Source organism: Anguilla rostrata, chromosome 3, assembly GCF_018555375.3.
Source record: "Anguilla rostrata isolate EN2019 chromosome 3, ASM1855537v3, whole genome shotgun sequence".
Classification (NCBI taxonomy): Eukaryota; Metazoa; Chordata; class Actinopteri; order Anguilliformes; family Anguillidae; genus Anguilla; species Anguilla rostrata.
Genome location: NC_057935.1, coordinates 20606266 through 20633064, shown reverse-complemented (window position 1 = coordinate 20633064; position 26799 = coordinate 20606266). Strand labels below are relative to the sequence as shown.

The window sequence follows — 26799 nt, the reverse complement described above, 5'->3', positions numbered from 1 at the left end:
TTGCATCTATACTCAGTGGTCTGACCCTATTGCCCATATTAATCAGGTGAATGCACTTATGTTTCTCCTGCATTTTAAGTTGCTCTGGATAAGAGCATCTGCTAAATGAATGCAACACAGCGGTGTGATTGACAGATGACCTTCAAGCCCACGCTCGCGGGAGTAATCTGTCGGCATTGTTTTGTAATATCAGGAGATGGAATGATTGAAAGGAGGCCTGCCTCCCTCCCTCCCTCCAGGGGGAAATTTAAGCATAAAACAGCATCCCTCAGACTAAATTTATGCTGTGCTTTGCTGTGGCAGGCCTGGATTCATATTTGAGATGAGCCGTTTAGCTGGAACTGAGAGTGAAGGGCTATGGGAGAACTCGCACTAGGTTTGATCTCATCCCAGTGTGTGTATAACTTGGTCCTGCTTCCATTAAACATCTGGACACCTTTAAATGTGGAGATGACCAACATTATTGTGCTTAGAGTGTGGGTGCACATACAAGTATTGGGAGGGGGGGAATGTTCCAATAGTGAAGGGTACTGGTGGCTCCATAAAGGTTTGGGTGTGCACTCCACTCAAGGTCAAATTTTAATGACCCCCCCGAGTGATCATCTTCAGCCCATCTTCAACCTTAATCAGTCTTGCAGAGAGCTGCATCATTCAAGGCAACAACTCTCCGGTCCACATAGCAGGCTTAGTCACCCAGTGCTTTAAACACATGGACTAACCTCATCTGTATGTAATGGCCTTCTCAGGCATCGGATCTGCACCCAAACAAGGCTTCACAGGATATTCTGGAATGATCCCAGGACAGCACTTTCCACTCGATGTGCCTTCTCATAGTGAGTGGTGCTCTACTCCTACAGAATTCCAGACACTGAAATTTGTCGGTTTTTATTTATACTTACCAGACATGCATCCAATTCTGTCCTCTATTTAAAGCAATGCCAAGATCACCATGTTGTACAATGATTTGATTCAGGAAGAAATGACATAGGACAATATCATTCAGAGAGAATATTCAATACATTATGATTTTATTGCAACTGAATGCAACGTAGAGCTTGTTCTGTAAACCCCTTTGGAAATGTTAAAACACCACAGAACAATTAAAGAATGAGTAACCACACCTTTGATAATCTGTATTTTAAGTACATATTTCTAAAATGATTTTGGCCATAGAAACAGAGGAAAAACATTTCAAAAGTAGGTTTGATATGCAGTATGTATGTATGATGGGAAACTTAAACCAAAATACCCCAACAAAAAATTCAAGTATGAGACCAGTTTTTTAATTGTAATGTCGGTGCAACATTGTTGAAATGTTACAACACTGCATGACCTGTAACTCACAATATTTACATTAAGATGCAGTTTACAAGAAATCATAAAAATCTCAAAAAAATAAAATAAAATCAAAAAATGATGGAACGCTACTCCTAGCACCCACGGCAATGCTATTCGCAACTATTCACAACCAGAGAAATCAAGTGCAGAAGAATACTTTACAAATCCTCCTGTTTGTAAAGTATACATTGTTGAAAGAATATAAAGTTAGTAACACTTACAAAAAAACCAAACAAAAAAAAATCTGAGAAAAAAAAACAAAAAAAACATTGGTCATACCAAATAAGATTACAGGGTGAGGACAAAAATATTAATAGAAACATGCATGCACACACGCACGCAAATACAAACACACACGCAAGCACACCATCAATAAAAAGATTAGTGAGACCGCACATACAAATCTCCAAAAACAAGTCAACAAAGCAATAGACAACACCATCCATTTGAACAGAATGATGTATGTATGACATAAATTAACGACAGACCTTGGATGTGGGTTCGTACATGGGCCTACACTGGGTCCCCATGTCATTGCACAAAGCGAAGAATGAACTTTACCGGTGCTGTAGTATCTTCTTGGGTACGGTCAAGAGACATTTGGCGAGATCTCCAGATGCATCATGGGATACCACGTACAATGCAGAGACTCATTTTACAGGTGTCAATTTTCTGCTGATTGGAGGAAGCTGGGTTATTTTGGCTGACACCTATGACACGGATTGGCTTTTTTTTTGTTGCAGAACATTATATTGCACTTGACTGCCAAGAATTTAGTTTAGGGAACTCTGTAACAGTCTCACAAAAGCTAGTTCAGGTAGGTGAAATATTAATATAAGAGAGAAAACAGGGTAATGTACTCTGGTGTAGTGTTATGGGCGAGAGACATGATTATGTCAAGTTACCACTGACCTTCAACACAGTGCCTGCTCAATTAATCTGACCTGCTCATTCTTTTTAAAGGGGAGGTCTTTTATGTTTGGTTATTGTTTTTGGAGGAAAGAGGCCAGATGACGATTACCAGTGACCCATGTTGCTACTGCCCCCCCAATGGACCGAAATGTCCCAAACAGTTTACCACTTTGGCTCTCTCAGACACCTTAACAGAAGCTCCTCCCTCATTTCTGAATGCTGAATCTGGATTGGCCCTTTTGATATCACTCATCTGAGGGACAGCCCTGGAGACGTGGTCCTCTGACCGCCTTGCTTCGGCTGCTTCAGTGACCCCATGTAATATTTCCCAGAAGCTCCCTTTGGAGCCTGTGGGAAAAAATTAGCGTTCCTTCAGTAATATAAAGGGCCCAGCCAATCATTGGGGTACATTCCTGACTGAGCACTCAGACTCAACATTCTCAAAACTCAGTTTTTCTGTGTTTCAACATAATATAAACCAATCGCACCTTGACATGTTTTTAATAACATTCTCCAGAAGTGCTTCCATGCTGGACAGTCCCAATATCAAGTTTACCATATTTTCATAGTTCTGTTAAATGTAGTATATAAAAACCTCAAAGACGGGTCTGTATCCTCATATATAATATGGCCTTCCCCCAAAGGCCTGAAAGATCAGCTCTCCTTGATATTCACCAGTTTCTTCATGGAAGCTAATGGTAATCTCGCCATGACAACTCAGCACACTCTAACAAAGTAGTGATGTCATAAAAATAGAATAATGCATGTAATGATATGCCCACAGACTTAAATAATGAAAGAAAAAAAAAAAAGACAATTATTTACCACTATTCGTAAAACAGGCTCTTGTAACAAAAAAATATATATATACTCTAAGGCTTTTTCCAGAGTTTTTAACTCTTATTAAGTATTATTGCCACCTACTATAATTCTATAACTACAAATAAATATGGAATACATTAATAATTTACCACAATAACAACAACACCATTAACAGTAACGACAAAGACAAAAAAAAAAAAAAAACCAACCAAAAAAAACCAAAAACAAACAAAAAGGCAATTAAGGCCCCTAATTGGAGTTAAAAATAAAATAAATAAATCCAAAGCATAAGTGAAGCTTTGGTCACTGGGGGTTCTTGTGTTCCATAAGGCTGAGGTCATTTACACGCTCATGCTTATTTGGGTTTTTAATTAGGTTTTTAAAAGGTAAAGATAATTGAACCTGTACATTGAATGCCGATGTAAAAATAACTGGTTATTGGACCGTGTACATTTTTTTTGAAACTTACTTTACAGTTATTATTTTTGTTCCAAACATACAGTTAAAATTCCTCTTGCCCCTTTCTACTGCTGTAAGGGGAAGGGGAACACCAAGAAATATCAGTAAAACATACACTGATATGTACTAAAATGTGCCTAGCACAGTCTAGGGTCCAGACCATATAACACTGGATTAACTGTTCAGGATTCTAGGATATTAGCAAGCCATACTGTATAAACGGGACTACAAGTTTAAATCTTTACCTTTAAAAATTGGAACTACTTACCATTCTGTCAAAACATACGCATTTAACACTCAGAAGTCCTTTTGTAAATGTCCTATGTGATACTTGTATCAAAAATATTCACAAAAAATAAGCAATTTACTTTTTGAAGTACAAATTACTGGTCAATAGCATAATTTTTAGCGTCCTTCCTTGGCATGGCTTTTTTTTTTTTCTTCGATAACACGCACACGACGATGAGTTTTCTTGCACGTCACCTGAAAAAAGAAAATCTATTTATGCTGTCAAAGAAAACGTTTCACAAGACCTTCACAGGAACAATGGACAAACGGTGCACATCTAACGTGGCGTACGTCCCTCGCTACGTCTCGGACGTCACAATAGGACGCGGCCGGGATGTTTTTCCAGCGTCCTGGTGACCAATTTTGAGGCGAGCCCGGAAAAGCGATTCCAGCCGGTAAAATTAAATTTCTTTCGAACACACAAAACAAATGCGAAAAGGGGTGTGAAGTGTCATAATTAAGGGATTACATAATCATGCCTGTTCTCCAGCTGTTCCGTTAAAAAACAGCGCGTTTTCCACGTCGTTTATATAAAAGCTTCAGGCAGCATCTCTTTTTATTCATCCCATTTACACAGGTAGTCATATCGACTGTGTACTGAATAGAAACAAAAGAAATTTGTACACGTATTCTGCTTTGTTTTGTACAATAAAAGATAAAGTGTGCATTGGGTACGCTTGTACATCACAATATTGTACACTATTTACAGTCTCCTCTAAATATCACCATGAAATTTCTTCATTTTCTATATACATACTGAAAACAGAAATATTTGGACTGTCTATTTTGTCGTACGCACAATTGTTTTTTTTTTCCTTTTCCTTGTTTTAACATATTCTAGAAAAAAGTTCTTCCACGAGCTGTTGACTAACCGTAAGCAGTGTCTTGAACAGTTCTCTGATTAGGTAATCCACCACGTCCAGCCTCTGTCTGTTTCAGAAGAGGGGTGGGGCCGGACAGGATTTAAAAATACTGTACCACTCTTTGATTGTAGCACCATGTGATGGGCAGAGGTTGCGACAAAGCTCAGCGTACACACAGTTCCACAGCCGTGTACTGGATTGAGGGCCAATACATTCAGTGTTATCTGGAGATCTTTCTCCTCTTGGGGGGTTTCAACTGTCTGTCTCTTGGTGGCATTTGGTGAACCTGGAGGTTGAGATGAACAGCATGACATTTCAGATGCATCACTGCCAGTGTGTTATGTGCAAAATTTAAATATGTGTTTTAGTAAAAGGACATCTGGGTACCACATCTGGGCACCGTATGATTATAAACAAGCAAAAAAAAATTAGGATAAGTTCATATCTACATTGAATGTAACAAATGTTTTGTAATGGGGCTGAGCATTTTGCATTGCAATATACCTGTGTGTGTGTGTGTGTGTGTGTGTGTGCGCACGTGCGTATACTCACACTTCCTGACATTCTATCCAGCTCGCTCATGGTCACGTGTATAGCAGCTTCTAAGTGATTATTTAGCTTCCCGCCTCTGCTGCAGGAGAGAAAACAAACAGTGAATTGGGGACACGGTGGACCACTTTCAGTCCCCATCACACTCCCATCACACCCTGCGAGGTGCCAGGAATCCCACGGACTCCGCCCCCTGAGCCCTGCTGAGCCCTGCTCACGTTCTGACCTAGAGTCTGACAGGCTGGGCTCAGCACTTTTCAACCTGCCTCAGAGCCGTCTTCACCAGGCAAGCGTTTACAGCCGGCACCCACAGTTTCAGCATTTGGTGGTACGTCCCCACTCCCTCGTTCAATAAATCAGCCAGCCTGGCAAAAAGCAATGGCATCCTTATGCATGCTTTACCGGACAGGGACCGTACAGAAAAGAAGTGCGTTTGTTTGGCGTTTTATAACCCCACCGCCTAACGCAGCTGGCTTTTAATAATACAATTATTTTTCTACCTCGCTGTCTGGACCGGGGTAGAGAGAGCTTTCAGCTCCGACACTCTACATCTGTGGAACCCCTTCCCCCGACCAATCAGAGGCAAACACAGCGACCGCTTTCAAATCAATACAAAAGACACATCTTTTAGGGGCGCTTACAAAACCTTCTTCAATCCCGACTTCCCTATCCGGAGATCATTTTTCATCTGTCCTAATTTTGCTCCTTTGTTATTATAGCATTCTGGTTTCCCATTATTTATACTAGGTTTTTCTCTACATTTTCATATAAAAAATATTTTAACATTTGCTATATTGTTGTTATTTTGATGTTTACTTGTACTTACTGTAAACTGCTTTGAATACCATGAAAAGCACTATACAAAAAAATGCATTCTTTTCTTTTTTAGTCACTGTCACTTATGACATGGAATGTGACAGTGTACTCTGAGTATGAACATTACATCTTATGCTTATGTAACACCTTCTAAAACAGCATCCTGCACTTCAAAGACAGTCTGACTGGAGAAATAGCAAAGGCATAATGTTATTTATTTTCAGTCTGCATAAAATTAAAACCTTTTCTACTACTGTACACACTCCTATATCTTTCAAGATCTAGCGACTGACCTCATGCAACCTGGTTCCAGTTACTGCCCACAACCATGAAATCTCCAGCTCGCAACCTACCTCCTGTTCCGCTTGGTGGCTCTGTTGAACGCCTCCAGGTCTTCGGTTAGTGTTTTCAGCTTCCCTGGGTCGACCTAGGAGATGACATGAACACCAAACCATCTTAACCTGCACGTACGGTCACCAGTGCCCTGGATTACCGCTGCCGTGGTTAGAGCATTTACTGCTGATCCCGCCACGCTCACACAGACAGTAGGCGTTCTCCTAGCCGTGGCTGTGGTATATGCAGGCTCATCTCGTGCAAACTCGTACAGCACCACTGTAATAGCTGGAACCAGGCCAGCTCCATTAGCTCGGATTCTGGATAGGTTTTCCGTGATCTCAAGCTCCAGATGCTCTAGCCGCTTTCTCACAACACTGAGACGCTGTCAATGTTCGTCAACGTAATAGCTGAAGTACTGAGCAGAAAGTCCTTAGCCTCTCAACACAGTGCGTATAGATACTTCAGCTCACATTTACAAGTTTATGCTAACACAGCTTTAGCTTACAGTTTATGCTAACACAGCTGTAGCTACAGTTTATGCTAGCCCGGTTCCAGAGTAACAGTAGAATCACAGGAGAGGTATTTGCTTTACTCTCCCTTAAGTAAGGGAAACTTTAACAGACTTCTTTTAAGTTTTTGTTGTTCTCATGGCGTATCCAGAATTGGGTACTAGCTTTGGGTATTAAGGTAAATGTCGGCAACATCTTTGATCTCACAAAGAGCACCATTATGGTCCTCGTCAAACTGGCCTCTGTAAACGAACAGCATATTATCTTTAAATATAGCCCTGCAGTTTCATAAACGCACTCCCATAGACCGTACTGACACTGACCTGTCAAACCCCCTGTTGAGTACTCATTAAATCCTCCCAGTGCAGTAAGTGAATCATCTCACTTTTCCTTTGGGCTCTCTATCTAATGACGCTTAATCACAAATTACCTTGCTGTGCATTCAACCCGAGTGGCTATGTGGACACAGATCAGACTTCAGCTCAGTAACAGGCCACAAACCCCGGTCCCTGACAAGGCAGTGCATCACCACAGAAGACCCATTGTCCAGGACTCGATCAGTCTCATACCTGACCCAGATTTCATAAAATGTCTAATTTCTTTTGTCAAACTGTGTTGGTGAGGGAGAAACACACACATTTGAGTGTACTTTAGTCAAAGTTAAAAGGGAATTAAGTACAGTAGGTCGATTCTGCAAGTTTACGCAGCATGCAATAGAATATTTGAAAATAAATTATCATTCGAATGTGAAAGAAAAATAAAAAACGAAGCATGTCTTGTAGCTGTTGTAGCTGTAGCTGTTTTTCTTTCAACCTGGGCTGCGTTAAATCAAAAATAAATCTCGCACTTTGACACCTCCTTTATAGAAAACGGAAGTCGCTGGGTTATACGGGCCGTTGCTACGCTGTTGCTTGATAGACAGGGCCCTTTCATTTCCTCCCTGGTTCCTTTCGTCCCTTGGTGCGATTGGAACGCGTCTTTCCTCCGTTGGGAATATAGTGACTAAAAAGAAACAGGCACTGGCCTCTTCGCAAGTGGACTGTCTGGTGTTATTGGCAAATAACCCAGAGGTCTGACATTGGCATAAAATGCTTAACTAGATAAGTTAGTTTTAACTTTTTTTATTTTTCCCCACTGGAGTTTTGAGAGTTAAAACTCTGCAAAGGGTCCAAGAAAGTTCTTTTCAGTTTTAATAACACTTTCTTGTAAATCATCAGTAAAAATTCTTTTTAGCTACATTTCTCAGAATTGTGTGCTTTAATTCTATTTAAATAAAATTATTAAAGACATATAGACGCGAGTATGCATCCACGGCAGAAAGATTAAAATCCACAGCAACTTCATTGCATCTATTTTAGTTATACATCTATTTTAAGTACACTTTTCCTCATGACAAATTGTTGTACATTTTAATGTTTTTGCCATGTATGCCTACTTGCATAGCCTACCCCTTCTGTCAACTCCTGATTATAAAAGTGTACTGTATGCAGATCTTAACAGCCATCTCGAATGTTCATGCTAACGTTTTTCTCTCAGCTAGACTGCGTTCATGTTTATGTTCAAATAAAATGTACGCACTCCAGCTATGTCTCTCGTATTGGTTAGCAATTTTGTGGATATAACACATCCTATTAACACATCCCAAAAGTTGGTCAAATTCTGCAATTATTTCAACATTTCAAAGTGTAATATATATTTGAATATATTCAAACATGCATTTTCTTAGAAGGAATATTTGAATGTAATTTTTGACTAAGGTTGACTGCCCTAATAAGAATGATAAAAAAAACTATTAAAATAAGACCCAGGTTGAAAAAAAAAAAAAAAAACCTAGAATTGTCCTTAAAGGGCAATGCTGAGAGAATCCAGGTCAGTCTTCACTGACTGCAGAGGCGTCGGCCCGTACGGTTCGTGCTCACCTTGCCCTGCTCGCTATTCTGCAGGCCGGGGTGGCGAACCTGCTCCTCCCCCAGCAGCCTGCCCTGCCACGGGGGGAAGCCCTTGATCTGGCCCCAGACCAGCTGGCCCATGTGGAAGGCCCGGGGGCGGAAGTGCAGCAGGTCGGCGGAGAGCGGCGAGTCGGCCCGGCGCGGGTCCTCCTCCCTGTCCGAGGGGCTGGCCCCGCAGCCGTTGTAGTGGCCGTTGTAGTGGGCGTAGTCCTTGTGCAGGGAGCCCTCCAGGCTGGTGGAGGAGCCGGGGGACTGGTCCTCGGACGCGGGGTCGTGGCCGGGGGGGCCCAGCGCGTCGCCGTAGCAACTGCCCGGGAGGAGGGGTCCGCCGTTGACGTGGGCGCACCGCTCCGCCGCCCGCTCTTTCATGCCGACGCCGCCGCCCGCCACCCTCTGGCAGGCGTCGAAGCGGAACCCGTCCTCCGGGAAGGCCTTGTCTCCGGGCGGCAGGGGAGCGTGCTGGCGCACGGGGGTCGGGCTGCCGAAACCTTCCGCGCGGGGGCTGCCCCGGACTTGGGCGGAGCATTCCAGGAACTCCTCCCCCTGCCACGAGAGGGCGTGGCACGCTGCCTCTCTCCCCCACTGCCTCCGCTGGCTGCTGGGGGACCGGAAGTAGTCCTGAGCCTCCCCGCCATTGGGGGCGCTCTTGCGCTGCTCCGCCCGGGGTTGTCCGGGGCGGAGCTGCAGGCGAGGCTCCGCCTCCGGGAGGAGGGGCTCCTGGCAGGGGTGGGGAAGGCTGTTGGGACCCTCCAAGGAGCCGGCGAAGGCACTCGTAGTGGTCGGAGCGGGGATGGGCCGGGCGTGGGCAGTGCTGCTGACTGAGGTGGTGATGACCACCGGCACACCCTGGCTGGCCGCCTCCACCACTGCCCTGTAGATGGTGTCCACTGATTCCCCTCCGCCCCCTGGGAGGCCCTCCATGCCCCCTGAACCTCCGGGGCCCATGTTCGGGGGCCGCAGCTCGTGGGGGTGGTTCCGAATCTTCTTTCCCGGGATCTCAGGAAGTGACATCATCCCAGACTGGGCACATGTCTGTGTATTGGGGACATTCTTGGACAAGCCCACCTGAAACGCACAGGAGAGAACATCTAAGAACAAGATAACATCAAGATGAAACAACGGTAGGAACGCTGCTGCTTTTTACATAAACACAGTAAAGAGAATGAGCTTGTGTGGAATGCGTTTCCAGGGGAACCAGTGCCCAACTGAAAAAGTAGCACTCTAAACCCCGCTGCCTCGAAGTTCCTGACTGACCTGGAAGTTCTGGAAGAGGCAGGCCATGGGGTTGGACGAGGAGTTGTTGGGGAGGGGGTGCGGGGCCCGGAACCCTGGGACCCCCTGGTGCGCCTGCACGGACCGGGCCAGTCGCTGTGGGAACGCCCCGTTGTTGGCCGTGAGGGCCTGGAGGTTGGCGAACTGATGGTCGCGCAAGCCGCTGTTCAGGCTGTCACCTGGGGGATCCCAGAGAAGGGGGGGAGGAGGGGAGGAGGAGGAGGGAGGGGGTCAGGAGCCACAGACCATCAGACAGCTTTGGTCTTAACCTAGCGCTTCCTCTTCATTCTTGTATTTCACTGTCCATCACACAACAGTGTCAGAGGGCGAGACTCCATAAAATGACCAACAGTACAGCTGCAATGCCCTCAGACATACAGAGAGGTGCCCCTTCTCCATCTCAGTAATGTACTTGGAGCAGTCTCACAGCACACCTCTTCACCCATACCAACATGACCCAATGAATTCCATGGGGAACAGGTGAAGATGGAAAACTTGCACATGATGGCAATACTACACTATGCGTCTCGTGCGTAAATGAATTGAGACATAGGACTGACTTGACTGGGTCTTGTCAAGCGTATGTACCATTTATGAGAGGCAGGGCATGCAAGTGCATTTCAAAACACTGCATTAAAGGCACTTGGATGAAGTTCACAAGACTAGGTTAAAAAAATGACATTAAATTCATCAATGCAGTTACGCAATTCTTCAAAAGTCATAATACATACATCAAAAGATGGAAGAGAGAAGCACCTTTTATGTTTGGTATGAAACCATTGAAAATTGGATTATTCACACAACTAAGCCAAACCCATATGTGCTCCAACAAAGAGTTTTACTGAAGCACGTTTTGTTTGCTTGGAAAAGCTTTGGCGCACCTGTGAAAACATCTTGGCAAAAATAAAAGGTACTCCACATCTTCCTTTGACAGAAACATTTCTTTTGTGCGCACCCCATTTTGCACCCTTGTCTCCTCTTTTGTTAAAAGAAATGAACATGCAAGCTACAAAGTCATAAAAAACTGCCCTGTGGTAGGGTCTGGAATTTAAGATATAGAGCATTTCAAAGCGACTGTACTTGAGCCTTGCAATGGATCTGCAAAGTCTGCAAGTGTCAAACGGGCACAGGAAGTTGACAAAGAAAGTCAGGCTCCACACGTTGGCCGGCAACATAGCCGGACACGGAGGACTTCTGACGTCAGTAAACAAGCCTTCTCCACAGCTGATGTCCCACGGGGTCTGGCCCCACTCACCCCCCCTCCCCCTCATTCGAGTAGCTAACCCACAGAGGGCGCTGCGAGTGTTGACTTTACCCGTCCGCCTTGATTGGCCGCCTCTCCTCCAGATGGCACGCGGTCTACTTCACGACTCCCAACAAAAGGGCCCTTTCAGGAAGGAGCGCTCAGCCGCGTGTCTGTGAGGACAATATGCATCGACAGCACAAAGAGAGACGGAACAATCAAACGCGGCCCGCTTCTCCGCCCCGGGGGCCTGCTGCTGCTGCTGCTGCTCTCTGAAAACAAAAAAGGGGCTTCCTGGGAGGGGGGGGGGGCCCGACCGCTCGGCCGTCTCCGGCCCCCGCGACTCGACAAGCAGTCGGGGTTTTGAGAGACGCGCCCGAGTTTGGGTTCTGAGAGACGCACAGCGCAGTCGCTGCGACCTGCTGACCTCCTCAGGGCTTCACGTGCTAACGTATGGAAACCCTCGGCTAATTTATCTTGTGATATTTGAAAGTGACAAAATGGAAGGCACGTTGATGCTAATGTACATAAATCTTCAGCGTGATGTCATACCTGCAAACTGCAGAACAACACGTTAAACCCCCCCCCCGCCCGACCCCCCACCCAAACTGTTTAGTGCAGCACAGGATTTTATTACGCTTCATAATAGCCTTGGAAATTAGCTTAAAAATATGATCACATTTGAAAAATAATACTAATAAATGACACTGTCAAATTCTTCAGCACTTGAAAAAAAAAAACGACCCAGTTTCCTTTCTGTTCCAGATTTTCAAATAAATTTGAACAGTTTAACAACCGAGTAGGAGTACATCCGAACCATAATATCTCCCCCCCGAAAGGAAGGCACATTTAAACATCACATGAGATGTCAAAGAGAGGCAATGCTGACTCACTACCTCCCCATCCACTGAATAAAAGATACAGAAACACACAAATCATTGTGCAGAAAACCCACATTTATAGAGAGTAAACCGGCAATGTATTCCCACATCCATCTTAACATGACTTTACCTAAAGAAAAAATGAAAGGATTCTTCGCAATTGATTCATTACTTTGATTGGCTAACTGACTGAAAGCTGACTTGATAAGCCAGCAACGCAAGTTTCAAGCCAAATCAATGGCTTGCTCCACCTAAGCAATTAAGTACTAAAATGAAAACTCAGTCGTGACAGTCTTAATACAATCTCACTCTAATCGTGAGTCGTGACAGGAGCGTGCACCGACTGAGGTAAGACCGGAAAGATTTTACTACGACTCCTCAGACTGAGAAATCCCTTAAAACCATCTAGTGTAAGGCCAGTATAATAGAAAAATAAGAGCTAGTATTTTGGTAAGAGCAGAAGAGTGGGTGTGACTTCAGACACCAGGACAGCGCCCTCTTCTGGCCAACTCTGCTTGGCGCAGCAGGCAGGAAGGGTCAAAGCCAACAAATGCATGATGTGAAAAGGCCACGGGACTCCGTCCATGTCTCCTCCTTATGCAGCAGCAGTTACGACAGGGTGGAGGGTATCCCATAGTGCACTGGGGCCAGGTAGTGACACACACCACCACTGCCTCAGATACTGCCTGGCAGCAGTGACAGATGTGGGGGGGGGGAGGCGGTGTCCCCCGCTGGTCAGTGACCTTGTACTGACCTGCCACTGAAAGACTGAACAGAGCCACTCTTCCCAGCTTCGGAGACAGGGCTTTGTGTTGTGTTGGCAGATGGAGAGCTATTGGCTAGCAGCATCAGGAAGTGGGCGGCAGATGGACTGCTATTGGTTAGCACCATCAAAAAATGGGCAGCAGATGGACTGCTATTGGTTAGCGGAATTAGGAAATGGATGGGCCCTCAACTGGCCTGCAATGCGCAAAGATCAAAGCCTTTAGAAGTCTTTACTGCCCCAGACCCTGGATTACCACCCCAGAAATCCTGGGAAAAAAGGGTGTGTGTTACTGTGTTGGAGAGGTGGAGGTGATTCTGCCCAATCGCAGGTGGAACATTGGCAATAAGCACCCTGTATGGGGTCCTGATTAGCTAGAAGTGACAGAAGGTTGTTGTTGCATTATGGGAGCTACCTGAACAAAAACTGATTCAATCACTGGTTTATTTTTACACTATGCATGTACAATGAACACATGCACCGATGAGCGGGGAGACCACTGGATTCAGAGGGGACCCGTCGCACGACTAATACAAAAATCTGCATTTGGAAATGTGTTTTCAATTCAGTCAATTCAGAGAATTCAAATTCGATTCACGAATCACTCAACACATTTTCTACCCACTAATAGAATTTCTCCCCCTCTGCGCCATTTTCCACAAAAGACCCAACCTGACCCTCATTGACCCGCTGTGGTCTCTCTTCCTTGGGGGGGGCACACTATGCCTTCACGGAGCCAAGATTTCACTCCATTTCAGAGCGCTCGGTATTAGACATGATCCCACAGCAGGAAGTCGACAGCATTCGCTGGGGCTTGCAGTTTCCCACAATGCAATCAGATGAGATGTACATCACAGGGACATGCACCAACGGCCTTAAGTGTAGCCGTAGTGCGCGCCAAAGGATAATCCAATCACCCGGCAGTTCATCGAATACTAAGCAGTTTCTGAATGTCCTGGTTTTTGACAGACACCCGCCATTCAATTCCTCATTCCCTCCCCTGCACCCCTGATTAATTTGGCGATTTCTGAACTAGCACTAGGACTACTACCACACAACAACACAGAAACACGCTTAAACTGTCAAAAGACAAATGAAGAAAATATTGTTCATAAAGGAATCTAGTTTCAAATAATTTTTGCACTTTGGCTCTGAACTTTTCAAGGAACAACAACAACATAAGAGAAGCTTTTTAAAACTTTGTTTAAACAAAGCCGATTTTCTTAACATTACTACAGCCAGCCACTGATAGGGACTCCTCTTTCTAAAAACCATGAAATGTTGACAAAATCAGCCAGAGAGAGGGTTTGGCTGCCACATGGCAACCACCATGTTCCACAGCTGATGGTGCTCTGGGTTCACAGATTGTAAAGAAGCTTCCAGGAGCACAACAGGATAAGGGAGCATTCGAGCTCCGGAACAAAAACACATGGAGAACCAAGCAAAATGAAGACACAGGCCACTTCTGTAATCAGGAATCAATGCCAATGACAATTTTCCTCATTAAGACTGTAGGTGTCAACTATCTCGATGTCTTAGAACAGACTAGCTCTTTAATTTAGTCACAGCATAAAAACAGCAATGGAATGGGAGCAGTTGGTGTCTTTGGCATTTGATGTGAGGAGAAGGTTTTCTGCAGCCAAAGCACTTTTCCCTTTATTGAGCAATAATGGCAGGGCAAATAAATAAATAAATAATACGGTCAGAATAATTTGAGAAAATCATTCCTGCTGCTGCAGCCATGTTCTGTGGTGATTTCTACATTTTTTATGTTTTTATTTTTGCACTGTGATATCTTGAAGAAGCTTAAAATACTGTAGCTCCTCCCTTTTATTCGCCAGCTCTGCACCGATACGAATATTTACGGCTTGCAGGTGCACACTTTGCATCAACTTTGAAGTTCCACTTTATTTGTTTGAGGCTGCTGTGCTTCTTGAACAGAGTGGGAGGGAGAAACAGAGACAGAGACATAGAGAAAGAGATAAGACAAGTGGGAACAGAAGACAGCACAAGAGCAGGTGAGGAAGATGGGTGTGTGTGCGTGTGTGGGCACGTGTGTGTGTGTGTGTGTGTGTGTGCACATTTTCTGCACATTTTGCTCATGTTCATTAGCCGGGTGAATGTACCGCACCCAAGTTCGCCACACCGTATCGCTGCCAAACCTAGTATTATTAATCCTAAAAAGGAGAAGGGGCAGCCCAGTCTTATGTACTTTTTTGCTTCTCAGAGAGAAAGCGGAAATGGTTACAGACGGGTTCACAAAGTGGTACGGCGGGGAATCGAACCCCAGACCATGCGGTGGCACCCATGCATGGGCCGAGAGCCTGCTGCTCCAGCTGCCGCTCTCTTGCGGACCACGCAGTCCCCAAGTACAAATTTATTAACAAGCGCATCTGCACTGCGAGGCAGCCCTACGCACGGTATGATAACAGGCAAGCGAAGGAAAAATAAGAATGCGATGCCCGCGGTGTGCTGGTTTTGAGAGACTACAACCTTGAAATAACAGGGTCAAAGATTAAAGATTTATACGAGCGAATCGTACTGGAATTATGGAAAAACAGGACTGCAGGAGATTGAAAGAAAACTTTCAATCATTGAACTTATCAGACTCACCTTTCTGCAAACATAGACCTCATGACGATAAATCTTTGAGAAGCGTTTCTACAGAGCAGATTGTTTTGCCACTATAGCTGTGTTTCTATTGTAAAATTTCCCCTCTTTGACCTACATCAACCTACAGGGATGACATCACAGGCCATAGACCACATTTGTATCATACCAGTATTGCCTCAAAGACCACTGCAACAGTCGGTCTGCTCTCTTCAACACAACGATTTCCATAAATGAGTTAAATATTTAACACGTTATTAAATATTCACAAACAAACCACATGCACAAGCTTGGTCAAAGTGCCGACTATCCTGTTTTGGTCCTATCTTGTTCCAAATGACCTCTAATGTCTTTCAGCAAATGTAAGAAAGTAATCCATGAGGTTATGGACATTAAAAACACAAATAAAAATGAAGACAGACAATATGAATCTACAGTGTTACTTTACTACACCAGAAGAAGTCATAGTGAAATTGGTTGAATCGTGGCTGAACAGATCTGTATTTCCTAAGATTGCTCTAACATAGAGGATACTTCTATCTTTATTGCACTAGAAAATAAAAAATAAATTTCTTCACCTTAACTTAACCACCCATTTCCCAAAGCAATTCAATTCTTTTTTTTTATTTTAATGGAACGATTTCATGAGAATATATTTTCTTCTGTGAATGCATTTATATTTCAGTTTTTACTTTTAAAGCCTTGATTTTAAAACTCAAAGTATGCATTATGGAAGTTCGCTAACCTGTTGCACTTACACTACTGAAACAGTAACATGGAAATGACTCAAGAAATGAGAGGATATTCTGGTCCTGCAGCTCTTACAAAGCTTTGTCTCACAGTAGGCATATTACAGGGCCCACAGACCTGTTTTCACACTAGACCCCACTAACCAATACAGAAGTTAGAATTCTAACTATGACCATTTGTCCCCTGTCTTACAAGTTCATAATTTGCTACTTTACCTGCAAGTCGCTAATGTTTTACACTGAAACCAGTGATCAGTAAAAACATTAAAGAGAAACATTAATGCTTGTAGCGCTCAAACTACAGAGCACAAGGACAAATTTGAATATGGTTACAGGGGCATTCCAAGTCCTTACAAGACCTAGCGGGTGACACCCCATTTATTAATGTGTTATTTTGAGCAAAAACCAGAATGTCCTATGCGGTGGAGAGGAAGGCATGCTGGGAAGTGAGTATCGCGTGTGAAAGTGGAGGCTTACCCGTTTCGGACATGGCTTGGTTACAGCTGCCTCCGTTGGCGTTGGGCGCCATGGTAACTTGCCCCAGGGAGTGCGGCTGGGCCTGCAGCGGCTGGTGATGGCGGTGGGCCAGCTGCTGCGGGTGGGGGTCGCGGTGACCCAGGGAGCAGTTTCGGCGCGGCGTCTGGCCCCCCTGTCCCAGCTGCCCCTGGTCCATCAGACCCCCGAACTGCTCGTGGCCCCCACCGTGCGCCAGCCCGCCATCCGCCCCCCGGCAGTGCAGACCCTCCCCCCGTCCGGGCAGCCGCGGCGGGGCCTGGAGGCCGTGGTGCGGGGGGGCGGCGGGCGTGACCCCGTCCCGAAAGTGCAGCTGGGTAGAAGTCCCCACAGACTGGCCCCCCTGACACATGGGGGCGCTGTTTCCCGCCAGCTGGGAACTCTGGTAGCTCATGGACTGGAGCAACTGCGCCATAGAGGCGTTTGGCGGGAGCGCCCCCGGCCGCGCCTTCCTCAGCTGCTCCGCCGGCCCCTGCGGCCTGGCCCCGCCCATGTGGGACTTGAGCGCGGCGTAGCCGTCGTCGTGGGCGACGCTGTTGGGCAGCTTGCGTTTCCGCAGCGGGTCCCTCTGGTGCGCCATCAGCTTGTCCCGCAGCGCCGCCCGCCCGGACTGCCCCTCGCTCACGCCCAGGGGCATGCTGGGATTGTGCGGGAACGTCGAGTTCGGGACCCCGCGCCCTTCTGGGTGCGCGCCGCCGGGAGAGGGGTTCGCGCCGTTGCCGCAGGCGCCCGCCCCGCCCCCGCCGTTACCGCCTTTGCTCTGATTGGCCAGCTGGGCTTTGGCGGCGGCGGACAGCAGGCTGCTGGCGGGAAAGGAGGAGGAGTTATGCTGATTGAGGATGTGGTTGAGGGGCATCCCCAGCAGGCCCGCGTGGTTCTTCGGGGGTGGGAACATGGCGCCCGACTGGGCGCTGTTCATGCCCGTCAGCAGCTGCCCCGACGCGTCTTTGTACGGGTGGAGGCCGTCCGGCTTGGCGGAGGAGGGGCTGGGGGCCACGGAGGGCCGGGGGGACCTCGGCGGGACCTTGGCCCCCCCGCAGGAGGCCTGGGGCCCGGGGAGCATGGCGAAGGTTCCGTGGTCGGACGAGGAGGAGGAGGAGCGGGACCTCTGGGGCGAGGCCTCCACCCTGCCCAAGGCCGGCCCGGCGGCGTGAGTGGGGGAGGTGACGGGCGAGGGCGAGGCGGAGGCCGCGTGCGGGCCCCTCTGCGCGTGGCCCCCCGCGGGGTTGGCGGGCCCGGGCTTGACCGTGGGCAGGGGGAGGTTGCTGCGCAGGGGTACGATGGTGGGGGGCATGCTTACATTCATGGCCGGTACCTGAGCGTGGACGCCGGGCTGGAAGCCGGGGTTCAGGGCCGCCGCCGGGCTCTGGCAGGCCGGCTTGCTGGGGATGGGATCCAGGATGCCCAGCGGGTCCTTCTCCGAGGTCACCTGCTGCTTCTGGAGGGCGCAGGACGGGGGCGGGGCCTGGTGGTGGTGGTGGTGGAACACCCCCCGCGGGGGCTCCATGCTCGGGGGGAAGCCGCTGCAGGCCGGCTTCTTCATGACGGGGCTCTTGGCGGACACCGTGGGGGAGAGGGGCACGTTAGTCCTCCCCGCCAGCACGCAGGACTGGGCGGCGGGCGAGCCCTGGTGGGAGAGGCCGGGGGGGGAGGAGAGCGCCGGCCGGCCGTTGCCGTTGAGGGGGCCGGGGCTGCCGGCGGGGTGGAAGCTTCCGGAAAAGCTCCGGCCGAACGCGTCGGGGCTGCCCAGCGGGTCCGTCCTGGGGGACGGCGAGCCGTCGCCGTAAGAGGCGGGGCTCATCATGGCGTTCTGGCGGTACGGGGACCTGGGGGACGGCTCCGCGCTGCCCAGCCGCGCCCGGGCGTGGCCCGCGAACATCTCCGGCTCCGGCTGGTAGTGGCGCTGCCCGGCCAGGATCATCCGGAAAGGGTTCCTGCAGTCGGCGGCCGCGGCGTTGGGCGGGCCCTCGTGCAGCTTGTTCCTTATTGCTCGCGGGGCCCCTGAATGAGGAGGGACCAATGGGGTTACACCTGGAATACGGGCGACACCAATGGAGAATGCCACTTTCCAAACTCCTGTGTCCCTCACTACCGATATTCCACCAACTAACCTTACATAACAGCCTAACTGCATTAAGTGGAACCAAGTCATTGAGCATAAACACCTTCTACAGATTTAGAACATAGACAGAAACAGGAAAGCCTACGCGTGAAGCAATATGAGCCTGTATGTGATATTCGCCATACTTGTTTTGTGCAGGTTTCGCACCGTGTGCTGACGTAGCATAAACACGCTGAATCCTACTGATGAAAGAATGCACCGTGCGGAGAAAAAAAAAAAAAAACACATTTTAGGCTGATCTCAATCTGTCAGGGAGATGTTTTTCATTTCCTGCCTCTCCTGGGTGGAGAATCGAGCGGCCCGGCGCATTTCCTGACAACGCGCAGCGGCAGGGACAGCGACTGCGCGTCTGAGAAGAGGACGTCATTTCACTGGCAGACCTGGACTCTAATTCGCCAGATTTAACGCAAAGGACACCATAAACAACATTTCGACCAATCAATCAGCGCGATTTATTTCCTGTCCTCATGTCAGTCATTTTGTGAAAATGGGTACAAATAAAGCATTATATAAGAACTGCCCCCAAAATAACCCTGAATCCTGAAGCTCAGTCATGCCACCGAGAAATTTTTTTAATGACATTTTTAGGTAAAACGGCAAATTTCATCCTGACGTGAGAACAGCCCATTTCATAACCCAGTGGTGGCCAGAAATCCAATTAGGTGACTTTACGCTACATACAAACCTTCCAGACTGACTGGGCAATGAACAAGGAATGGAACTGGAAGCAGCACACCTAATTATGCCCTATCAACTTCATCATTACCACCGAGGCAAAAACGTGAGCATTAAATTAAAACTAACGACACTCACTGATTAAAAAAAAACAACAAAACGGGATACAATAAAATCTGATAAAATGGGGCATGTGTTGGCGCTACTGATGGCAAATTCAAAAGTGTTGATGAAGACAAACCTTTTACATTTATGAGACCAGAAGTGAAACTGTCACCATGAACGAAGGTTCTCATGAGACCCTGATGAGAGCCGGTTTCATTTTTCGTTACCAACCTAAACTAAGAATTACAGCAACACTCAAGAAAAGAAAATAAAAAGGCTGAAGGACCGTACGCCCTGTTCTGCTCTCTTCGCAAACGCCTCTGTAAAAGGTCAGCCATTTTGGTGGATGGCTAAAATCGTGGTTCCCCCGGACTGCGACAGCGACAGGCTTCCTGACGGAGGCTTTCTGAGGCGCTGCGTAGGGGAAGGGCAGTCGCCAGCTGTCAAATGCTGCATTTTTCATTTTCGAACACGCTCCAAATTTCAGCAGCGGAATATCGCCCGGCCAATTCGCCCCCTCGGGCTGACGCCGGCGTGGAGAGCCAGCGGCTTCCAAATTTACGATTACGTCGCGGGAACAATGCGTGAGAGAGAGAGAAAGGGGGATTTAGACCCCGCCGCCATGTTGAGCCCTCTATAAACAACATACGTACTCGTGCCGCCGCCCGGACTGGTCAGAACTAGGGAAGGGTGCGGCGACTCCATGCTCCTGTTCAGGGTTGCCACGGCGATGATCTTCCTCTTATGCATGCAGAGCTTGGTGACGTCTTCGTCGGCCTTTACGTCCTCCGCCGTCCTCTGCTTGACGGCGGCCCCGGGATCAAAATTGAACACCTGAGGAAAGGAGAGGCCTCGCTGCTTACAACCCGGAGAGGAAAAAAACCCACCCGCTTTTCAATACGTATTCTCTGCGGCCTTGCGTGTTAATACAAGGGCCCGTGTGTTTCTGTTGCGGTACAGAACAGGACACAATGGAGATATCATTAATGTATTAAACCAAAAAGTAGTTGTCAAGGCTTGTACGGGGATTACAAAAGCTTACGTGGAACAGCAGGGCACCTAGAACGTGTTTAACAAAACATACAAGTGCTGTCAAAACCTCCACTGCTTCAAAACAGTAAGAATAATACTAATAATAAAATAAATATCAAGGCTGCATTTTTTATAACACTGGATAGTGAACCTGTGAGCCCTGCGATTATCCACTCTAAATGTATCCCATGTAAATGATGCAGGAACTTTTCAAGGACCTCCTCAGATAGCTTTTGTAAGTGGTTGATCTGACCTTCGTAAAAAGATTGAACTTTCCCTTGTTGCATCATACCCTATTTATTGAAGAGAGATTTAAATTCACAGCAGTTTGGAATTTTGTAGGTCCTCTAAAATGTAAAATGTAAATGTAGGTTCTGTGAAACATGAAAACCAACTGAAAATCAAGCATCTTCAAACCCTGCATGGAAATCTACACGGAAATCAGTAAGTTTCACAATGTTCCGTTTTTTCAATTCAGGGTTCCCCTTCCGATATATTAGGAGGGTCCAGTTTCCACCCGGCCTAAAAAATTAAAAAAATAAATATGGAAATGTCATTATTTGAAAACTAATTTACTATGATACTATAAAAATCAATAGAAACTTTGTTCACGCAAGCACTCCGTTTTGTGTTCAGTCTTTGGAAATTACCTACGATTCAATATGGAATTACAGCGTTCTGTTTGCCGTTATCTAACTACAATAGGCTGCTTGGCCACATACAGATGGGTGGACTCTGCATGTGGCCATGTGACATGTGGCCCAGCAGACTAATGTCGTCTTGATTTTGCCTACCAAGAAAGCAAATAACTAGCCTAGCTAACTTACAATATCATCTTCAGCTAGTAGGAGGAGCTTGCCACAAAAGGGCCATGCAAAGATTTTATCTTACGTACATGTAAATATAAACGAGATCGGGGGGAATGGTGACAGTGGGTGCCACTCTGTTGTCAATGAATCCACGGATAATACAAAAGCGAGCACAAACGATACAGGTGCAACCATGCAGTTAATATACCAGGAGTCTGTGTGGAATCTGGCTTGACTTGATTGGACCATCACCACTAACCATGGCTTTATAAAACAAGCTTAGGGTAACACATTCATAACTAAAGTGTCTTCATTAGATAATGAAACTCCTAAATATTCCAACCAGAGAGCAGCGGTTAATGCTATTTTAGCCAGCTTGTTCAATATAATGTTAAATGGATAGAATTTTATCCTCTCTTCCAGCGTCCTTTTTCATTATTTTCCGGTTTCAAATATTTTCAAGAATTTGATATTCATGAAGCCAACTGACATTTATAATGATATTCACGATTTACATAATACAATTCTGACCACTGCTGTAGGACTGCTCTACCACTTGTGTAGGTAACAAGCAGTCAGTGAAGAGAGGCAGGGCAGAAAATGTAACTTGCATAAACTAAAAAAATGAATAAAATCATAGCAAAATGGGAGTAACATAGCGAGACCTTGTAGGAACCTTTGTCATGCTTGCGTACTGCACATCCATGTGTACTGCACACGTGTCCCGTACACACACGTAACACACCACTCACGCAGGAATGCGGGCCAAATCTCACCTTCGGGAGGATTAGGGGACACTCCAGGCCGCACTTGCAGGTCCCGTCGGTAAGCAGGTAGCTCTTTACCTGGTCCAGGCAGGAGAGGACCGAGCCACTAGGACTGAGGAAAGGCAGGACAGACGTCAGTCACAACCCACAGAATAAACGACATAGCCCACGGTGCGATTACATTCACCAATCAGAACACCACAAAAGGCCTATAACAGTCTGTGACAGGTGTTCCAGGAGGGCTGCTGTGTCCGCAGATTTCTGTGGTTTCCTTTCAATCAGAAGCCAGTTAAGGCCATCAGAACAAGGTGTGCGGAACTTACAGCCAATCAGTGACTTGAATGTGTCACTGGTGTGGAAACATACCAAAAAAACCAACAGGTTCTGCAACCCTCCGGGACTATATTTTGGCACCCATAGTCTGTGGTCTATGCCATTTTTCTCCAGCACAGCAGAAATATCATACAGTGGAACATCCATATTTCCATATAGCCTAGTCAGTGTAGAAGCCAATCCTTATCACATTTTCTAGGGTTGTGCAAACCCCCCCATCTAGCCTACTTGATGGAAATGCAAACAGCTGTTAATAGTGTATTTGACATAGATGTTCCGTTGAATGTAACATTTTTGTATGTGGGTTGGGTCCCTCTTCAGATAGAAGCTTCAGCTGACCTGCTTTGAATACTAACAGCAAGAAGGAAACGAGTTCCAGAAGAGATCTATTTCATAACTGCTTCTCAGCACCAACGCTGCTTACCAAGGACTTTTCTTTCCAAGGCAAAGGTCATACTCTTTATTAACTTGTCAAGCAAGCGATAAAAATGGACCCAAGCTTCAAATGCAGCTTCAAACGAAGGAGTTTCTGAACATTTTCGTAGCGGAAACCAAAGTAATATCTTGCGCTAGTCTCTTTAGGGAAATAAAACTTGGATCTACCCAGCTTACGCTGAACTTCTGTCATCTTCAGACTGCGACAGTGAAACGACCTCGCATGCACCATCTGAGCCAAGTCTATTTGTGGGCACTGACAGTCTGGTACGTACGCAGGGCAGTGCTCAGGCATGATCTGAGAGCTGGAGCGGTTACAGGCAGTCGGTCCTAGTTCAGCCGCGGCTCCAAAGCTTTCTCTACAGGCTGCATCCACGTGCCGTGCGGCTTGGCCAGGCTGCCAGTTTCCCTCCCGTTTGCAGCAGCCGAATATTCTGACCAGCTTGTCATTTGACCTAAGCTCCTAATTGGCTGTGCTTTGAGAAGGTGATTGGCTAATGAGTGAACTTCATCACTGTTGTACCAGTGGGGAATGGCCATGCCGAAAATGTAAGAAATCCATCCGGACTTCTTCTGGGTGCTACCAATGAAAATGATCAGCATGTTCTATACGGTCTTCACTAAATCTGACCAATACAGGACAGACCAATCTTTAGGGGATTCATCCCTCTTCAAAAAATGGTTTGAATGTCGTGGAATTGTGTAAGGATTCAGCCATATGGTGAAACCACTTCTTTGAAAGATAGGAAGGCCTTGATGGGATTTAGCAGGATGGCTGAATGGCCTTACAAGAGAATGTGTGCACTGTGGTTCTCCAAGACACAAAGACAAGATGTGAAAAGGGCACTACTGCATTACTTTCTCATAGCTTCCAGCCATGTTCTCACAGTTGCTGTTAGTGAGCCATTCCCCCATGCAGGGTAAGTTAATTTTAAGATTTTTTTAAAGACCTTTTCAATGCCACATGAAAAGAAATTTAAGACCATTTTGCTACACAAAATACAAGTGAAAAATGAGTGTTCACAACTGAATATACTAAAGGCTCTGAAATTACTAATGGACAGTAGAAGTAAAAAGACACCAGTTACTTATATTTTGGTGAAATTAGTTGATTAACGCTGGACGTAGATTCAGCAACACAAACACAACAAATACATGCTGTGACAGTGGAGGATGACACTCTTTACATCTGCCAGCACCTTACCAGCCTGTAGGTAAAAATATTATGCTATTACGTCTGACAAGTCTGGATAAAAGAAAAGGTGTGCAGTAAAGCGCTCTCACTCACAAGTACAATATTAGTCAAACCGAATAGCTCTGGAACACCTATCGTCGACCAGCCTTGAGCGGAGGATGTGTATCAATCACTTCAAAATACTTAACATATTTATTTTGAATTTATTTATATTTACGTGCGAGGACTGAATGCCCTCACCTATTAAAATGCAAGTCCCGTACAAATACACATAACAGTCTAAATGAAAAAGCTTGTGACTAAGTACAGCGACAATATGACGATGTCAAGCAAACACTACATAAAAAAAGTACCATTAGTCAGCAAAGGGGGTTGCATATTTTAAGGTCAATGAAAACTATTTAAGAAATTTTAATACCTTTTAAGGCCTTTAAGTAATTGAATTAAAAACCTTTTTTAGGACCCGTGGGAAACCATGATTAGTGTCAACCCTCTCCTGTAGTACTGTGTAGCCTGTAGGGTGTAAAATTGTCATTGGCTCTCCTGTGGTACTCTGTGACCTGTAGGGTCAACAATGATTGCTGGTGTGCTTCTGACTGGTGTGCTTATACATGGTGCACATCACGGCAGCGACTAGAGAGGTACAAGAAGAAGAATAAAAGAATAACCATCTCAAAATGAGCCCTTACCTTACGTAGACGACTCCACTGCAATCCACCCTGCGCTGCCATCCAATGGGCACCTGCGCGAGGGGCAGAAGCCCCTCCCCTTCCCTCTCGCAGTCTTTTCCTCCATTCATAGTTCTGGTAGTGTTTAGGACACCTTGGGGATATCACTGTTCCATCAATGTCCTTGCACTACATGTCATCATGGAATTCCAATAGAGGGGCCCCACCCCAGCACTGTAGCTCCACTCTCAAATCCGTGGGGTTACCCGTGCTGGCTGGGGGGGCGGGGGCGGTTGGAGGGGGGGCGTGGGGGGGCGCGAGAGACTGGTTCACAGAGGAACCGAGCCTCCGCGATCCTTCATCGCCGTCCTTTTCTTCTTTTTTTTTTTAAACACCACAGGGATTTCCCAGCATCCTCCGCTGTCAACAGGAGTTAGGGGCCTCTGGGGGGCCTGAAACGGATCAGGGATAGGGGGTGGGGGGCAGGGGACGGGGGAAGGGGAGGGGGGAGGGGGAGGGGGGGGTGAGGGTCTACGTAGATGAGAGCCTACATAGATGACGTCAGGGGCGTCTCATTCCCGCGAGAGCATGGTCGAGGTGTGAAGGCCTGAGAGGTGGGGGGGGGAACGATGGAGGACGTTCTCACAGCGAGCGGAGCGGCTGAGGGCCAGTCTGGAGAGCGCTCATCTCTAACGAAGAGAGCGCGGAACGGCGATGGCGATTCCACCCTCGGAGCTCCTCGCGGCCTCGGCTTGCACCCGACTCTCTGGAACGGACGGCAGGCTGGGCTGCAGCTCTCTCATGGCCTCTTACCTGGGAAACAGACGCGTGATTAGAGCGCAGCCAGAGAAAGCGGGGCTTCTTTTGTTCACAGATGCCAAATCAAAACTGTTCAAAATGGTAGAAATCCATCCGGACGTGCCAAATCGGCTGGGGAGGGTTACCAACGGAAATTATCAGCATGTTCAATACGGTCTCGCCTAACTTCAACCAACGCAGGACAGACCAATCTTCAGGGAATTTATCCCTCCTTAAAAAACGGTTTGATGGTTTTGGAATCATGTAAAAATTCTGCCATATGGGGAAACCACTTCTATGAAGGATAAGAAGAGCTTGATGGGATTCAGCAGATTCCCAAATGGGTGACTGCCCTAAAGGTTACAAAATAAAACGGCAACACCATGACCACGAATAACATTCAAATGGGGGATGTGCTATACATTTACTAATAATATTAAGGCTGTTTTGTCTTAATGGTTCGGCTCATCGATACCTGGAAGATGTCAGGGGCCAGCTGAATGGCCTTGCCTACAGAATTTGAGCTCCGTGGTTCTCCAAGACACAAAGACAAAATGTGACGAGAGCAGGTGATTAGAGCTCAATAAGAGAAAGCAGGGCTTCTTTGTTGACAGATGCTGAATCTAATTGCTTGTGCTTTTTTCCCTCCATCTTTTGCTAGAAATACACGCTCGGCACAAGGACGTATTGTTCTTGAGCTCCAGATACACAAGTAATGTAACTCATTCACGATTATGCAAATTGACTGTAAAACATGCTCTGGCCCTGGGCCTGGACTATCTTCCTCCAGCTCAACATGAAGACATGGGGACAATTAAAGACCATCAACAGGTATGCTGGACTCGAGAGGCTAGGTGCGTGCATCTCTCATTTCATTCCCACTACCATCTTCAGAAAACGGGTTAGGAAAGGAAAAAAAAAACAGTAATTTGTGTCTATTATAGGAAAACAGGCCATCTCAATACAAGGAAAAATAAGCGCATGTAGA

General features: G+C 46.7%; 1 protein-coding gene across 3 annotated transcripts in view; it reads right to left on the bottom strand.

The window, feature by feature from the left end:
* Positions 1-998: 998 nt before the first annotated feature.
* The window catches only part of LOC135250422 (methyl-CpG-binding domain protein 5-like), a 36716-nt gene continuing 10915 nt past the window's right edge, over positions 999-26799 (bottom strand). The window contains exons 2-10 of one of the 3 annotated variants that reach the window (XM_064326673.1): positions 25035-25826; positions 22392-22494; positions 20428-20608; positions 16837-18873; positions 10096-10292; positions 8812-9906; positions 6401-6474; positions 5235-5310; positions 999-4968 (exon numbers count right to left, since the gene is read on the bottom strand). In XM_064326673.1, the coding sequence (XP_064182743.1) occupies positions 4903-4968; positions 5235-5310; positions 6401-6474; positions 8812-9906; positions 10096-10292; positions 16837-18873; positions 20428-20608; positions 22392-22494; positions 25035-25144 (3939 nt within the window). In that variant the 5' untranslated portion in view covers positions 25145-25826 and the 3' untranslated portion in view covers positions 999-4902. Of the gene's footprint in view, positions 4969-5234; positions 5314-5335; positions 5597-6400; positions 6475-8811; positions 9907-10095; positions 10293-16836; positions 18874-20427; positions 20609-22391; positions 22495-25034; positions 25827-26799 lie in introns of those variants that run through there. The other 2 variants (XM_064326671.1, XM_064326674.1) reach the window with 2 other exon arrangements.